General features: G+C 53.5%; 1 protein-coding gene across 1 annotated transcript in view; it reads left to right on the forward strand.

Moving 5' to 3' along the window:
• Positions 1-328: 328 nt before the first annotated feature.
• SEPTIN9 (septin 9) overlaps positions 329-17,140 on the forward strand; it is a 213,902-nt gene continuing 197,090 nt past the window's right edge. The window contains exon 1 of the mRNA XM_017861941.1: positions 329-468. Coding sequence (XP_017717430.1) covers positions 450-468 — 19 coding nt within the window. The 5' untranslated portion in view covers positions 329-449. The remainder of the gene's footprint in view (positions 469-17,140) is intronic.

Below are 17,140 nucleotides of genomic sequence, written 5' to 3' on the forward strand. Positions count from 1 at the left end.
CCAGCCATTGGCGCCAACGCGGGGAGCGGGGGGTGCAGAGCTGAGGGCGTGGGGGGCCACGCGGGCGGCCCCCACCCCCGGCCTGGCCTGATCTGCGCTGCCGCGCGGGGGCGCCCCCTCCCAGGCCCGGCGCCAGCCAGCCGCGCTCCGCCAGGTGCAGCGCCGCGCAGGGGTGGGCAGGGGCGGGACTCGGCGCGCACCTTCAAGGGGCGGGGCAGGGGCGGCGTGGGGGCGGGACCACAGCCGGCTGTCCAGGGGTTCTATGCGCATCTCCGAGGAGGGGCGGGGATGGGGCGGGGCCGGGGGCGGGGCCGGGTCGGTGCACACCAGGCGGCGGGTCGCCTCCTCCTTCCTCCTTCCTACTCCCGGCCCGGGATTAGCGCCCTGGGAGCCCGCGTCCCGCGGCCTCGCCGCCACACTTTCCTGGGAGCGGCGGCCACGGCGGCACCATGAAGAAATCTTACTCAGGTGGGCTTCGCGCCCGGGGTGGGAAGGGGTCGGTGTCCCGGGACCAGCCCTGCTCACCTGAGCGCCTGCGGCCGGGAGTGGCGAGGCGCCCGCGGAGCTGAGCGAGTCCCCGTGGCGGACACACCGCAGGTCGAATTTCTCCCAGGACAGGGCCGCTGTCGGGCCACTTTCGACCTGAGCCGAACGTCCCTTGCGCTGTCTTCAGCCCTCGCTCGAGTGTCTGAGGGGCTGCACTGGGGGACGCTCCCTCCTCCTCGCCCCTTGTACCCTCGCAGGAATCGCTGACTTTCCAGGTCGGCCGGGTGCTTTGGGTCCCTGGTGCGTCTGTGTGGGTGGATGGGGTGGGGGCTGGGTGGAGCGGTGTTCTTGGGTTCAGCCTCCAGGGCTGGTGATCCAGGCCGCAGCATCCTTTCTTCGGATTCTCTCCGGTTTCTCCTCTACCCAGTGGGGCACGGGACGGCCTCCAGATGGGACTGTCCAGCAGCGCCCAAACTTGGCGACTCGGGTTCGTGTTTTGCGCTCAGGACGCCCGCGGCTGACATCCTTACTCCACCCTAGCAGGGCCCGCCCTAAGCAGGCGGAGGGGGCCTGACTAGGGCCTCACCATGAGCCGGTTCAGGAGCCTTCATAAGAGGCTCCCCCTCTGGCACTCTGAAGTTCCATTTCACAGATGGGCACACCGAGGCCGCATGGGCAGGTTAAGGGAAATCCAGATCTTCATTCTTTGTCTTTTCCTTTCCTTTTTTTTTTTCCTTTGTGGTTTTCTCCAAAGGATTGAGGCAGGCAGGATCCTTTGTCCTCCTCAGTCCTCAAATCATGAACAGCGTCTCCTTTTCTAACTCTAGAAACCCTCTGTTTAATGTTCCTCCTTTAATTCATTCGAATAGAAAGTTGTCTGCCAAGGACCCATGAAGGACAGAATCATGGGCCTTAGTTGGAGGTGAAGGAGTCCTCGCGGCCATCCCCCTGCCTTTGGGCCGTTGTCGGTTTCCTCTGGCTTTCCGTATTTAGGAACCAAAATGAGTGATAAAGAATACCTTGTCTCAAAGAGGATTACGAAGAACTTCCCCGAAAATTCCCTTCTGGGTCAGTAGCTTAGAATTTCTTTCTTTTTTTTTTTTTTTTTGAGACGGAATCTTGCTCTGTCGCCCGGGCTGGAGTGCAGTGGCCAGATCTCAGCTCACTGCAAGCTCCGCCTCCCGGGTTCACGCCATTCTCCTGCCTCAGCCTCCGGAGTAGCTGGGACTACAGGCGCCCGCCACCTCGCCCGGCTAGTTTTTTGTATTTTAGTAGAGACGGGGTTTCACCATGTTAGCCAGGATGGTCTCGATCTCGTGACCTCGTGATCCACCCATCTCGGCCTCCCAAAGTGCTGGGATTACAGGCTTGAGCCACCGCGCCCGGCCTGTAGCTTAGAATTTCAACTTTCACCCGGTTGTTGCAAACAACATGGCCCTCTCCACGCCCCAAGCACAGCTCTGTCAGGAGCGTGGGTGGGTTGGTGTGCTGGTGGGAGGGAGCGGGCTTCCAGGTGGCACATGCTTGGTTTTGGCACTGGGGCTTCCTCCCCAACATGCTCCAAATACTTGAGATGGTTGTGGGGATCGCGCGGTGCACAGCCCTTTCCTGGGGCTCTCTAACCCGCCTAGGGAGGGCCCTTTGCCCTTGGCTTCTTACACTTCATCTCCCACTGGTGGGTCCAGACAGTGGGGGTGACCAGGGTCCTCCCAGGTCGTGGGTCCTGGGCTTTTTCTGCGGAGACCCTCCTCCTGCACAGATGCCGGAAGGACCCTGAAGCAGGCTTGGAGTCTCTGCACCTGCGGCTTATTTGGAGACGGGGAGACCATCACTTGTCCCTTTCTCCTCTCTTCCACACCTACGCCACCCCTCACTGGGTTTCTTTTTTTAAAAAAAGGACAGAACCTTTTGCAGTAGGTGGAAGTAGAGTTTGTGGGGGGAGCAGGAACCAGCTCTTGTAAAGCAGCCTGGGTGGCTCCTTGTGTTTACCTAGAGGGGCGGGCCCCTCTGAGGATGGGGGAGGGGAGGACTCAGACCATTTCTGGTTTGCTCCCTGCTTGGCAGTGGCCCAAGGTGTGCTGGGTCACTGTGTTGCAGTCGTATGGGGTCAGACTGGAGGGGGCTGATGGTGAAGGTGGCCTCTTGCCCTCATTCTGAGTGTCCTGGAGCTCTCTTGGTAGCAGCCCTGTTCCAGGTAGGGGCACTTGCAGGAGTCAGGCTGACCTCTCAACAGCCATCAACACCATGAAATTAAGGAAAGCAGCAAAAGATGTTAAAAATCTTCCTAGGCTCTGACAATCCAAGGACAACAGGAAGGTTTTTATTTTTTCATCTGGATTGAGCGGGATGATTGCTTCTGGACCTGTATATGGGCTTCAGAATAAACTGAATGACTATAATGTTGTTCCTGGTAGAGCTGGTTTGAACACTCATGAGCCTCTGAAAAGGAGAAAGATTTTAGAAGGATGTGTTGGGGCAATCTCAAGTACCGTGGGTCTATACACAGTCATGGAACACACTTTATGTGTTGGGCACACATGGCCAGGTCTGAGTGGGTACAGAAATGATAATGAGATGTAGTCCTTGCTTGCAGAGAACTTACATTCTCACTGGGAGTCAGGATGAGGGTGAGACACCAGCTCATTAACACGCTTCCCTCCTGAGCAGTTCATCCTCCAAATACTACAGGAATGCCCCAGAGGTTTTAGGGGGAGGTGAGATTGAGCTGGGTCTTGAGGAAGAAGTCTTGAGTAGTGGAGAATAAAAAGGGACTTGGCTAGGTGCACCTGTAGTCCCAGCTACTCAGGAGACTGAGACAGGAGGATCGCTTGAGCCCAGGAGTTCAAGGCTGCAGCACTGTGACAGCGCCCGGAAACAGACACCGCACTCTAGCCTAGGTGACGTCATGAAGCTCCATCTGTAAGAAGGTCTTGTCCAATGGGGAAGGCAGCAAGGGCCCACACGGGGCAGCTGCGGGATCTAGGGGGACACTGGGAACATGCTCTCTGACAGCTCCACTGCTGCTCCAGGCTTTCCTGATGTGCCTCACCTGGCCTTCTAGTGAGTTGCAGATAGTGGTAGTCTACAGGCAGTGTGGTCCAGTGGTTACACTTGGGGGCTCAGAGCCGCCAACCTCTTGGGATTAAATCTCACTGGGCTGCGCCTCTCCCTGTGGCACAAGGTTCTCACCTCATGCATCTGATTTGCCTCATTTGTTTGTGTGTGTGTGTGGTGTGTGTGTGGTGTGTGTGTGTGTGTGGTGTGTGTGTGTGGTGTGTGTGTGTTTCTTTTCTTTTTTTTTGAGACGGAGTCTCACTCTGTTGCCCAGGCTGAAGTGCAATGGCATGATCTCAGCTTACTGCAAGCTTTGCCTCCCAGGTTTAAGTGATTCTCCTGCCTCAGCCTCCTGAGTGGCTGGGATTATAGGAGTGCACCACCACGCCCAGCTAATTTTTGTATTTTTACTAGAGATGGGGTTTCACCATGTTGGTCAGGCTGATCTTGAACTCCTGACCTCGTGATCTGCCTGCCTTGGCCTTCCAAAGTGTTGGGATTACAGGCGTGAGCCACCACGCCCAGCCTGCCTCATTTGTTAAATGGGACAGTGCTATGTTGTTGTAAACGTCAAACGAGTTCATATTTGAAAAAGCTGAGAAATGCCTGCTCTGTGGCCTGTTAGCTGCTGTTGTGATTGTGATTGTCATTGACAGCAGGAGGATGGAGAAGGCTGGGGTTACGCCATTGCTAGGAAGTTCCAGGAGCCTCCATGATCTTCCCTTACTGTAGTCAGAGTACGGCGCAGGGTCTCTTCCCCAGCCCCTCAGCACTGGAGCCAGCTGCACTGTACCCCCCGGTTCTCTGGATTCTGAGTTTTGGGACTCCCTTTGCATACTAGGTCACATGGAACTTGCTGTTACTCCCAGGCTCCCCTGGAAACTCTCTGTGTGTGGCAGTGGCAGGAGGACTTACCCAAGGCCCATGAGCCACAGAAGCGGGACTGAGGTTGCGTGGCACCCCCACTGGCACCTGGGAATGACTCTGGGGATTCTTTTTTTATTTTTTATTTTTTGAGATGGAGTCTCGCTCTGTCGCCCAGGCGGGAGTGCAGTGGCGCGATCTTGGCTCACTGCAACCTCTGCCTCCTGGGTTCAAGCAATTCTCATGCCTCAGCCTCCTGAGTAGCTGGGATTACAGATGCATGCCACCGTGCCCAGCTAATTTTTATATTTTTTAGTAGAGACGGAGTTTCACCATACTGGCCAGTCTGGTCTGGAACTCCTGACCTCAGGTGATCCACCCGCCTCAGCCTCCCAAAGTGCTGGGATTACAGGCATGAGCCACCGTGCCTGGCCACTCTGGAGTTTCTCTGGGGCTTTCAGGAGATTCCTGAAGGGGCACCAGCTGTGATTCAAAAGCTCTATGCTGTCATGACTTCTGAGTCCTGGGCAGGGAGGGAGGCTGCACCCGCAGAGGAAGCAGCTTCTGTTGTGACTCAGTACGCTGGCTCGCCATGGTGGACAGGGCTGCACCCCCACCCAGCGCCCCGGGAGCTGACTTACGGGAAGGGCAAGGAATTGCACCCTCAGAGAACACTTCCCCAGTCAGCGAACCTGGTGCCAGGCAAGCGTGGGAAGGGCACAAGCCCAGGGCTTCTTCTTCTTCTCCCCCAACCCCATCTCCGTGCCTGTTCTCGCTGCCTCTTGCCTCCTCACGTCCATGCTTGTCTGCCCTGGCACATTCAGGGAACCTGGGCTGGAGAGAAAAAGCCACCTCTATAAGTTAGTCTGTGGCTCTGTCTGACTTGTGTCCCCCGCCGAGGCCCCCCAGTTGTGAGACAGCTGGCTGAGCCTAAGTCCTGGGCCAGCCCTCTCCCTAGTCTGTTGCAAAGATAAGAAGGCATGCCCAGGCAGGGGCCACCTGCCCTGCCCGCTCGCGCCAACCGCAGGCACTTGCCCGTCAGATCTCCCCGGCCTGCCCAGAGGGGTTCTGATAGCCGAGGTCAAGGCACCTGGCAGCGGGGCGTTGAGTTTGCGACAGTCCACTTTCTTCCTGGAACCGCCCCCCACAAGTGGGACCAACTCAAGCCAGGACAGGTGCAGGGGGACCCAGGATTGCCACTTCGGGGCAGTGGTCTGGAGTCCAGGTCCAGGTAACATGGGAGCCAACCCTCTGCTTGGAGGTCCCAGAGGACATCTCACTTGAGGACCCATGGAAGGGGACACTGTCCACCCCTACCCGGTCCTTGGGCTGCCCTCCTCTGACACTCTCCTGCCCACCCATCCCAGGCAGCCCTGACAGTCCCACGGGACTGGGACCTAGAGGTGGCCCCTGTTTCCGCCCCAGTGTTTGTCCCCAGGCAGCCTTGCGTGGGCTCCGAAGTTTGCCTAAGATGGACCTGATAAGGAAAGTTCAGTACACATCAGTGCAGGCCCGGCCTAGGGGTGATGATGGCAGTTCCTGGGCAGATCCAGCTGGCTTTAGGGTAGGAGGGGCTCCAGAGAGAGGCTTCAGGCCCCTAGGGGTGTGAACCTTTGGGGTGAGGAGGGAGGTGACGCGCTGGGTTCCTGCGCCTCTGTTTGTTGGAACCATTACCTTGGAAACGTCCCAGCTCTAGGTGGTTGCCAGGGATTTATGGGGATCAGTGGGTGCCAGTGCCTGGGGGAAGGCCTCAGGGCTTGTACACAGCACACAGCTCTGTGGCCCAGTGGCTCACTTTGCTGTGTGAAGTGGCTCAGTCTCGGGGAGAGCCCTTAGCCAGGCAGGCCTGACGGCAACTGCCAGGTCATGGTGCTCTGGAATCACTGACCAAAGGGAGTCAGTCCTGGTGGGTGCAGGGCCCTGGCAGGGAGCCGTCGTAATGCCAGGCATGGGGATCGTGTGGCACCCAGGCCTGTGGGTGACGAGCTTCTGTGGGGGCAGTGAAGTGCCCCCATGGCTGATGGGCTGGTCACCTCTGCCCCTTTCCTGATGCAACAGTTGTGCCCCTGTCCCGGGAACTTTGCCAGGAGGCCTGGCATTAGCCTGCTCTACTGGAGCGGCCCTGCTGAGCTGTGAGCTGCTTGTCTCCCTGAGGTTCCTAGGCCGTTTCAACTCTCCATGTGGATTTGGTCATTCATTCCAGAAGCGTCTGCTGGGCGCTGCTGAGTGTCAGGCTCTGTTTGCCTCCTCTGCTGTACCCTGGAGGCTCTGGGCACCAGCTCTGCAGGGTTGCCTGGCCTTGGGTCTCCAGGGTAGAACATGGCACTCTACTCCCAGCCCAGTTTCTCTCTGCCTTATCTCCCTGACCCCACCCTGGGTGCAGGTCCATTTGCAGCCCCTGTGAAGGGAGACATTGAGCTGTTGCCGGCAGGGGAGGGGCGGCTCCTGGGCACTGCTTACCAATGGCCTCTCGGCAGCTCTGTGACAGCTGAGCTTTGTTCCCAGCCTAATCTGACCTGGTTCTCCAAAGCTTGGCTGTTGGCAGCCTGAAAACCTCCAGGACAGGAAACAGGAGTGGTACAGGGAATGTAAGATGATCCCAGCTTCAAGTCACTGGGCGGCCCTTAGACCCAGGCTGCCTGCTGTCTCTGGCAGGAACCCAAGTCGCTTGTCATCCTCAGAGCAGCGTTGGCCCGGGACCTTCAGTGGCCTTTGTGTCTGGGTGAGAGGAACCCTGGATGGCCACTCTGCCCTGAGTGTGTGGGTCCCCAGAAGTGCTGGGTTAGGGGGCACAGAGGGCCAGAAATGCTCTGGAGCATTGGAGTCTCTCGCTGACTCCTGCCCCACCCTGGCCTGGGGTTTCAGAGAAGGGGTCCAGGTAGGAGTGTCATCTTTTCTCAGTGGGGATGTGGCTTCAGTCTCTGCCCAGGTGGGTGCATTGCTCTCTTTCTGACTCCTAAAGAGGTCTGGCTCCTCCCAGGCTGCTGAAAGGACCGTGATGAGGCCTATGCCATGGCCAGGGCCCTCTGCTTTTCCCAGTGCTGCACCTGGGAACCAGGGGTTGGGCCCCGGAAGCCGAGGACGTCCCTGAATGCCATGCCTGGGCACCTGTCCTGGCCAGGCCAGGCGTGTTGGGGCAGCGGCTGAGATGAGAGCAGCAGCGTTGCCTGCCAGGTTTGAGATGGGCCCCGGGTGAGTGTGGTTACCAGGAAGGGCTGGGCAGAGGGCAGAGCAGGCAGGTGGGCCGCCCCCGGGCCTTGTGCGGCAGATCAACCTGATCCACATCCTGGGGCCCGGGCTTCCTTTCACAGCCTTCCCGTAAACTATGGCTCCTGTTTCCATCCCAAATCAGATCCCAGCAGGGGAATAATGTCCATGTAACCCAAGCCACTTGGAAGTGGGTTACATCCAACCCCTGTCATCTTCCAGCTTGTTAAGGACTTGACTAACTCAACCTAGAGGGATTTGGAGGGTTGTCTGCAAAACCCACCAATAACAGGGGACTTTCTGTAGCCACAGGGTCTACAGAGGTGTCGGGCTGTTAGGTTATTGCTGGGAGGTGAGCCGGTGGTATAGACAACATGGAGGCACCGGTCGTGGAACAGCTGCAAGTGCACACAGAGGCCGGCATCGAGGGGTGGGGAGGAGGAGGTGGATTTCTCGCCAATGTTGGCATCATGTTGCCTCTAGCATCAGAGACCCAAGGTGTGGTGACCTCGGCTGGGGTGATGAGTCATTGGCTAACAGAGCCTTCCTGGTAGCTGGGGGTTAACGCTTTAATTGCTAGGCCTTTGTATTATGCTGCTTCTTTTGTTTTGTTTTGTTTTGTTTTATTTTGTTTTTGAGATGGAGTCTCACTCTGTCGCCCAGGCTGGAGTGCAGTGGCTCAATCTTGGCTCACTGCAACCTCTGCCTCCTGGGTTCAAGCAATTCTCCTGCCTCAGCCTCCTGAGTAGCTGGGATTACAGGCATGCGCCACCATGCCCGGCTAATTTTTGTATTTTTAGTAGAGATGGGTTTCACCATGTTGGCCAGGCTGGTTTCAAAGTCCTGACCTCAGGTGATCCACCCGCCCCGGCCTCCCAAAGTGCTGGGATTACAGGCATGAGCCACTGCGCCCAGCTTGCATTATGCTTTTTTTTTTTTTTTTGAGATGGAGTTTCGCTCTTGTTGCCCAGGCTGGAGTGCAATGGCGCGATCTCAGCTCACTACAACCTCCGCCTCCTGGGTTCAAGCAATTCTCTTGCCTCAGCCTTCCAAGTAGCTGGGATTACAGGCCTGCATCACCACGCCCAGCTAATTTTTGTATTTTTGGCAGACGGGGTGTCCCATGTTGGTCAGGTGGGTTCGAACTCCAACCTCAGTGATCTGCCCGCCTTGGCCTCCCAACAGTGTGGGATCCCAGGCGTGAGCCACCACCTGGCCTATGCTTATCATTGTTTCTATTTAATTTTTTAAGGAAGCAATCTAGCGATACGCTGTATCCTCTTTCTCTTTTTGCTTTTTGTTGTCAGTTTTCTGTATTACTTATTGCCAAACACTGTGGAACGGGAATTGAAGGAAACTAACAATGTTGCACTGTAGCATTCTTTTTGTGTTCATTCAGTGCTTGTTTGACAGGAACATGAGGTAGGGTTTGATTTAATATGAAAGGCATATATTTTCAGAGTGGATACTCACCCATGATGAATGTTGCTTGAATTCTGTCTTTTCCTTGAAATTTGTCTCAGGCTTGGATTTCATGATATTCACTATAACAGTTCTTCCGGTGGACTTCTATGTAGGGGACCGTCTCTCCCCAGTGCTGGGTGTCGGACGCTCCTCCTTGGTGGGTGTGGGTCTGGGCCCTGGGTATCTGAGTAAAGATGTTACAGTAGCCGTCACAGTGCTTATAGTTTGGGCCCAGGGCTAGGTGGAGACTGGCCTTCAACCTAGAGCTTGCTGTCTTAATTCTTTTTTTTTTTTTTTGTTTTTGAAGACGGAGTTCTCACAGGTGTGTCGCCCAGGACTGGTGCAGTGAGCGTGATCTCATCACGCAGCTCCGCCTCCCGGGTTCAACCGTTTCCTGCCTCAGCGTTCCTGCGCTAGCACCATGGAGCCCGCATACAGGCGACCCGCCACCCGCCGGCTAGTTTTTGTAGAATTTTTAGTAGGACGGGATTTCACCGTGTTAGCCAGGATGGTTCGATCTTTGACCTCGCAATCTGCCCTTCGGCCTCCCAAAGTGCTGGGAATAAAATAAATTCTTAGGTTGGAGCGGTGGCTCATGCCTGAATTCCAGCCTGTTGGGAGGCTGAGGCAGGCGGTTCATGAGGTAGGGATTCGGGACCACGGTGACCGTCTCTACTAAATACAAAAATTAGCTGGCCATGGTGACGGCGCACCTGTGGTCCCGCTATCGGGAGGCTGGAGCGGCAACGGACAGTGGTGTGAACCTGGAGGCAGGAGAATGGCCGTGAACTGCGGCGGGGCCTTTCGTGGCTGAGATTGCGCCACTGCACTCCAGCTGGGTGAAGAGCGAGATCCGTCCTCCAAAATAATAAATAACATTCTTCTACCTTGCATTATTGATTATTATTATTAAACAGGGTTTGCTGTGTTGTCCGGTTGGAGTGAGTGGCGTGATCATGACCTCCCAGTCTCGGACCTCCCAGTTTCAATTGGTCTCCCTTTCAGCCTCCGAGTTAGCTGGGACTACAGGTGTGCACTGCATGCCTGGCTAATTTTGAAAATTTTTGTAAGTGGCCAGCGCAGTGGCTCATGGCTGTAATCCTACACTTTTGGAGGCTGAGGCGGCAGACTCACTGATGGTCAGGAGTTCGAACCAGGCCTGACCAACAGGAGAAGCCCTGGTCTCTCTAAACTACAAATTAGCCAGGCGTGGTGGATGCCTGTATCCAGTACTCAGGAGCGCTGAGGCAAGAGAATCGCTTGAACCGGGGAGGCGGAGGTTGCGGTGAGCCGAGATGGTGCCATTGTTCTCCAGCCTTGGCAACCAGAGTGAAACTCCATCTCAAAAAAAAATTTTTTTTTTTTTTTTGTAGTGACTGGGTCTTGCTTTGTTGTTGCCTAGGCTGGTACTGAATTTCCAGCCTCAAGCGATCCTCCTGCCTCAGCCTCCCAAAGCGCTGGGAGTACAGGCATGAGTCACTGTGCCTGGCCTCCACTTGCTTTGGCTACCTTTCTCTGTCTTAGGTAACCATACATTTCTCCAGGTAATTAAGAAAAGATTGCGCATGATGGGTCCCTTTTCTGGTATTTCTGGGATTGCCCCCAAAACCAGAGAAGTGTTCTTACCTCGACATTTTATTAAGAGTTTAATGAACGGAATGCCATTTGCCCTCAGTCTGCTGGTGCCCCTGAGAAGGCCCAGTGCTTCCTTGTTTGAAAAGTCATCCCCTTGTTGAGGTCTCTGATTCCTTTTCACCACTGGCAGTCATGCCGGGGGCTCCACAGAGCCACCCCTTCCCCATCTCTTCCTCGGCCCCTCAAGATGCATCTGTACCCCCGGAGATGTCTCTGTTTTCTTGGGCAACCTCTCCTGGCTGTCACTCACCCTCCTGGCTTGTTACTTGTGCAGCAGTTTCTTCTGGAACCCTCAGGCTCCTGCCACCTACCTACCCTCTGCAGTCCCCGTTTTGTTCCTCTTGCCTCGGTCTTCCTCCCCATCACCCCTCTACCTATTGGTCCCCATCTCTCTCTATGGCACATCCCTGTGTTATACTCCAATGGCTGGATATAGGTTGAGTGAAATGCGTCTATCCCTTTGGTGACTGGGGTACCCATTAAGCAGAAGGGATCCAAGGCTGGCATAGACTTTTCCCGCATCCTGGGGTATTGTCCTGTGGCTCTTCCTTGTTGGCGTCTGCAGTTTTTATTGTTTTTATTTTTTGAGATGGAGTCTCGCTCTATCGCCCAGGCTGGAGTGCAGTGGTGCGATCCTGGCTCGTTGCAACCTCCACCTCCCAGGTTCAACCAATTCTGCTTCAGCCTCCCGAGTAGCTGGGACTACAGGCGTATGCCACCACGCCCAGCCAATTTTTGTATTTTTAGTAGAGACGGGGTTTCCCTATGTTGGCCAGGCTGGTCTCCAACTCTTGGCCTCAGGTGATAGGTTTGCGTCGGCCTCCCGAAGTGCTGAGATTAAGGGCATGAGCCACCAGGCCCGGCCATAGTCAGCAGTTTTTGACCACTGGTCATTCTCTGTGTGATCTGTGATCTTCCTCTTGGCACACTGACCCTGCCGTGTTCATCTGCTCACCTTTCTCGTGCATACCGTTTGTTCATGGGGGATGTAATGGCGTCTAACCAGGAAATGGAAACCACTTGAGTATTTATTTATTTATTTATTTATTTATTTTTCCCAAGACAAGGTCTTACTCTGTTGCCCAAGCTGAAGTGCGGTGGTGTGATCACGGCTCACTGCAGCCTTGAACTCCTGGGCTCAAGCAATCCTCCCTTCTGAGCCTCCCAAGTGGCTCGGACTATAGGTGCACACAATATGCCAGCCTAATTATTTTTTTATTTTTTGTAGAGACAGGGTCTTGCTTTGTTGCCCAGGCTGGTCCCGAACTCCCAACCTCAAGCAGTCCTCCTGCCTCAGCCTCCCAAAGTACTGGAGCTACAGGCATGTGCCATCACACCCTGCTAATTTTTTTTTTTTTTTTTTTTTAAGATAGGGTCTTACTATGTTGCCCAGGCTGGTCTTGCACTCCTGGGTTTATGTGATCCTGCTGCCTGGGCCTCCCAAAGTGCTGGGATTACAGGCGGGAGTCACAGTGCCTGGTCCACCTGAGCATTTAGAACAGAGGGACTGAAAGGCAGAGAGCTTGTTACACAGAGGATCGGAGAGGTGAAGGCTGGACAGGGAACAGAGAGGCAGTCGGCAGGAGATCAAAGTCGTGTGGATTTATGCAGCCTTCTAAAGGTATGGATGCAATGATTCACTTAGAATGAGAAAACAAATAACAACAAATGTTAAATTATAAGCAGCTGTTAAATATCACAAACATCACTACATGCAAAAGAGTATCAGTCAACTTACCTGTCATAGCTCCAAAGTTTTATTTCTCCCACATTTTTGGCATTACTTCTATAATATGATGACTTTGTAATATCGTTTTCTATTTTGAGAATAGAAAACTAATCAGGCTGGACACAGTGGTTCATGCCTGTAATCCCAGTACTTTGGGAGGCCAAGGCAGGAGGATCACTTGAGGCCAGGAGTTCAAGACCAGTTCGGGCATCATGGTGAAACCCCATCTCTACTAAAAATACAAAACTTAGCAGGGCATGGTGGCATACACCTGCAGTCCCAGTTACTTAGGAGGCTGAGATGGGAGGATTGCTTGAGCCCAGGAGGTTGAGGCTGCAGTGAGCCGTGATCATGACAATGCACTCCAGTCTGGGCGAGAGACTGAGACCCTGTCTAAAAAAAAAAAAAAAAAAAAAAAAAAAAAATAGGCCGGGTGTGGTGGCTCATGCCTGTAATTCCAGCACTGTGGGAGGCTGAGATGGGCAGATCACTTGAGGTCAGGAGTTTGAGACCAGCCTGGTCAACATGGTGAAACCCCATCTCTACCAAAAATATAAAAAATTAGCCAGGTGGGATGGCGCACGTCTGTAATCCCAGCTATTTGGGAGGCTGAGGCAGGAGAATGGCCTGAACCCAGGGGTCAGAGGTTTCAGTGAGCCAAGATCATGCCACTGCACTCCAGCCTGGGCAACACAGTGAGACTCCATCTCAAAAATAAATAAATAAATAAATAAAGCAAATTAATCTCCCTAGTTGATCAAACTTCATTTTTATTTTGGTAGTTGGGATGTATACAAAAGTGGCGGTCAACACGGAGTTGGTGGTGCTGCTACAATTTTTTTGTTCAAGAAACACAGGAGTTCTGGTAAATCCTATTTTTTTTTTTGAATGTGATTCCCATCAAGAAAGAGGGAGGAAAGTGGGGGATATTTCTAACTGCATATGAGGCATTTGTGCATGTATTTCTGTCCAGAGAGACTTTTCTGTTTTGACTCCACCTTGAAGGAATTGAATCCTTTGCTTACTACTTCACCTCTGGTGATGGGAGTAATTTTCCACAGATTTGCTTCTGGACCCGTGCATTTCAAATCTTGCTTCTCTCCACTGCGCGCATTTTTCCGGCGCCAGGCACCGCAGGATATGTTCGTGTCTTGTGATTTTTGATTCTGCGCGGTAGGTGGAATTGGAACGGTGAGCGGAGCGAGTATTCCTGGAATCCATTTCCACACCGGGATAGCGAGCAATAACTGAACTATACATGGAAATAAATGGGAACTACATAAATATAACCCAACTAAAGCCAAACTAAATATCTTTCCAGTTCAACTTCTCCTTAGCAGGAGCCCCCACATGGCAGCAAGCCTCCGTTTCCACCTCACACGAGAGAAAATGTGACGGGCAGGAACTCAAGACTGGAAATGAACAGGGATGTTAATTGATCGTAGGGAAAATATTTTCCATTTTGTAAATTTTACGAAAAATGTTTGACCCCGTGGACATGTGGTTAGGGCCCTTCTCAGTGCCTTGAGAGGGACCCATGCAGGCAGAGGAAGGGTTCTTTGCATTGCGGGGGTGACCTGGAGATTGGCAGCAGGGTGCCACCGCCACCCCTAGGTCAGGGGATGACAGGGAGGAAGGCCTGTGACCAGAGTCCAGGGGCCAGAGTCACCTGCTGGGAACCCAAACAAAGGTGGGACTCTGGCAGGAGCTGGCACTACACAAAGGACCAACCCTCCTGCTGGAGAAGCCGTCTTAGGCAGAGGAGGTGGAGAGCTCCCGCGCCCTCCCTTGCTCCCACCTCCCAGGCTCCTCCCAAGCCTATCGTTGGTTGAACCCAGCCCAAAGCCAGCAGGCCTGGGGTCCTGGACACCTGAGCCAGCAGAGGTCGGCATTTCTCCTACACAAAGGAGGGCATGAGAAGTGGGAGGCACGGAGGGGGATCAGGCCAGGACCTGCACAGGATGTGCAAAGAGAAGCTCCCCTCTCTTCCCACCCCAAATGGCATCTGCAGCCGGCCTCACTTCCCCACTGTTAGATAGGAAGAGGAACCTTGTTCCTGGCATCAGCCGCCACCCCCACGGAGGCCCCTTTCCTCTTTGGTCTTTGCTTGCAATCACTGGCGATGCTGATGGGCCGTATCTTCTGGGGAGTTTGGTCATGAACATGGTTTCCCATTTGTTATGGACTGAACTGTGCCCTCCCCCTTGAATTCCTGCGTTGAAGCCCTAACTCGCAATGCAGCTGTCATTGAAGATAGGGCTTTTAGGGAGGTAATTAAAGTTAAATGAAGTCATAGAGTGGGACCCTAATCTAATAGGATTGGTGTCCTTGTAAGAAGAGGGAGAGACACCAGAGATCTCTCTTCCCCCCTCGCTTGTAAACAGAGAAAAAATGACTGGAGGACACAGCAGGGAGGTGGCTACAAGCCAAGAAGAGAGGCCTCGCTGGGAACCGACCTTGATGGCACCTTGATCTGGGACTTTGGGCCTCTGGAACTGAGAAATACATTTCTGGTGTTTAAGTCACTCCCTCCATGGTAGTCTGGATGGCAGCCTGAACTGACCAAGGCACCACCTGCATCAGCCAGGGCTCTCCAGAGAGACAGCCAAAAGGAGATGGATGGATGGCTAGATAGACAGACAGACAAGCAGATAGACAGAGAGATACAGACAGACACAGACAGGCAGACAGACAGGCAGACAACTGGATAGGTAGATGATAGATAGACAGGCAGACAGATAGATAGCCAGGCAGACAGATAGACAGACAGACACAGACAGGCAGACAAACAGACAGACAGACAAATGATAGGCTGGGTGCAGTGACTCTCACCTGTAATTCCAGCACATTGGTAGGCTGAGGCCAGTGGATCACTTGAGGCCAGGAGTTCGAGACCAGCCTGGATAACATGGTGAAACCCCATTTCTACTAAAAATACAAAAATTAGCTGGGCGTGGTGGTGCGTGTCTGTAGTCCCAGCTACTTGGGAGGCACGAGAATCGCTTGAACCTGGGAGGTGGAGGTTGCAGTGAGCCAAGATCATGCCACTGCACTCCAGCCTAGGAGACAAAGTGAGACTCCACCTCAAAAAGAAAAAAAAGATAGATAGATGATAGATGGCTAGCTAGCTAGCCAGATGATAGATGGATGATAGGTAGATAGATAATTAGATAGATAGATAGATAGATAGATAGATAGATAGATAGATATGACAGATGGACAGGCAGACAGAAAAACTGATTAGATACATGATAGATGGACAGATAGAAGATAGGTGATGGATGGGTGGGTAGATAGGCAGATAGATGGAGAGAAATATAGATAGATAGGAAGGAATTTGTTAGGGAAATTGACTCATGCCATTGTGGAGACCAAGATGTACCACAGAAGGCCGTCCTCAAGCTGGAGACCCAGGAAAGCCAGTACTGTGGCTCAGTCCAAGTCTGCGGGTCTCAGATCTGGGAAGCTGTTGGTGTAACTCTTAGTTCAAGGCCAAAGGCTTGAGAGCCTGGGGGACTGCTGGAGAACTGGGAGTTATTTTTATTTTTTTTGTTGTTGTTGTTGAGACAGTCTTGCTTGCTCTGTCAGCCAGGCTGGAGTACAGTGGCACAATCTTGGCTTACTGCAACCTCCGCCTCCCAGGCTCAAGCAATTCTCCTGCCTCAGCCTCCCGAGTAGCTGGGATTACAGGCGTGTACCACCACGCCCAGCTAATTTTTATATTTTTAGTAGAGATGGGGTTTCACCATATTGGCCAGGCTGGTCTTGAACTCCTAACCTCAGGTAATCTGCCCGCCTTGGCCTCCCAAACTGCTGAGATTACAGACGTGAACCACTGTGCCCGGCCAAGAACTGGGAGTTCTAAGTCCAAGGGCAGGAGAAGAAGACATCCAGCTCCAGGAGAAAGAGGAATTCACCTTTTCTCTGCCTTTTTGTTGTCTGGCAATGGAATGGTGTCATCCACATTAAGGGAGGATCTTTACCACTCAGCCCACCAACTTACATGCCCATCTCCTCCAGAAACACCCTCACAGACACACCCAGAAGCAGTGCATTACCATCCATCCCTTAATCCAGCCAAACTGACACCTGCCATCAGCCACCACACTGGCTCAGCAGAACTGTGGTTGCATGGCGATGGTCTCCATCCCATCTAAAGAAGTTGAAGATGAACTTTTGGCACAAGCCAGTCGCTCTTTCAGGCTCCTTCCAGTTGTTCTTTCTTTTAAAAATGTATTTATTGAGCACCTGCTGTATGCCAGGTGCTGTGACAAGCAGTAGGGCACAGCAGTGAGCAAACAAGGACTCTTCTTTCTTGGAGTGTACATGCAGTAGAAGGAAACAGAGAATCAATGAATTCATCAGTTCCAGAAAACTGTCAAAATAGGACTAAGAACTATGCCGAGAATTAAGATAAGGTGATTGCATAGGAAGTGACTGATGGCTGCTTTGGAATGAGTGGTGAGGGGTCACAGAGATGATGACAGCTGAGTTGAGATTGGGAAGACAGGAAGGAGCCAGCAGTGAAAGGACTAGGCTGGGAGCAAGCTTGATGCCTTCCAGGAACAGCAAGGAGGCCAGAGGGGCTGCAGTGGAGCAGGGGAGCGGGAGGAGGGAGATGCAGGTCAAAGAGGAGCCTGGGGCCAGATGGAGGACCCTTCCTCCAAAGCTCAGTCATTTCCTCCTTAAAGGAGAATGTGT

The sequence above is a fragment of the Rhinopithecus bieti genome, unplaced genomic scaffold (assembly GCF_001698545.2).
Source record: "Rhinopithecus bieti isolate Rb0 unplaced genomic scaffold, ASM169854v2 scaffold_63334, whole genome shotgun sequence".
In the NCBI taxonomy this organism is placed as follows: Eukaryota; Metazoa; Chordata; class Mammalia; order Primates; family Cercopithecidae; genus Rhinopithecus; species Rhinopithecus bieti.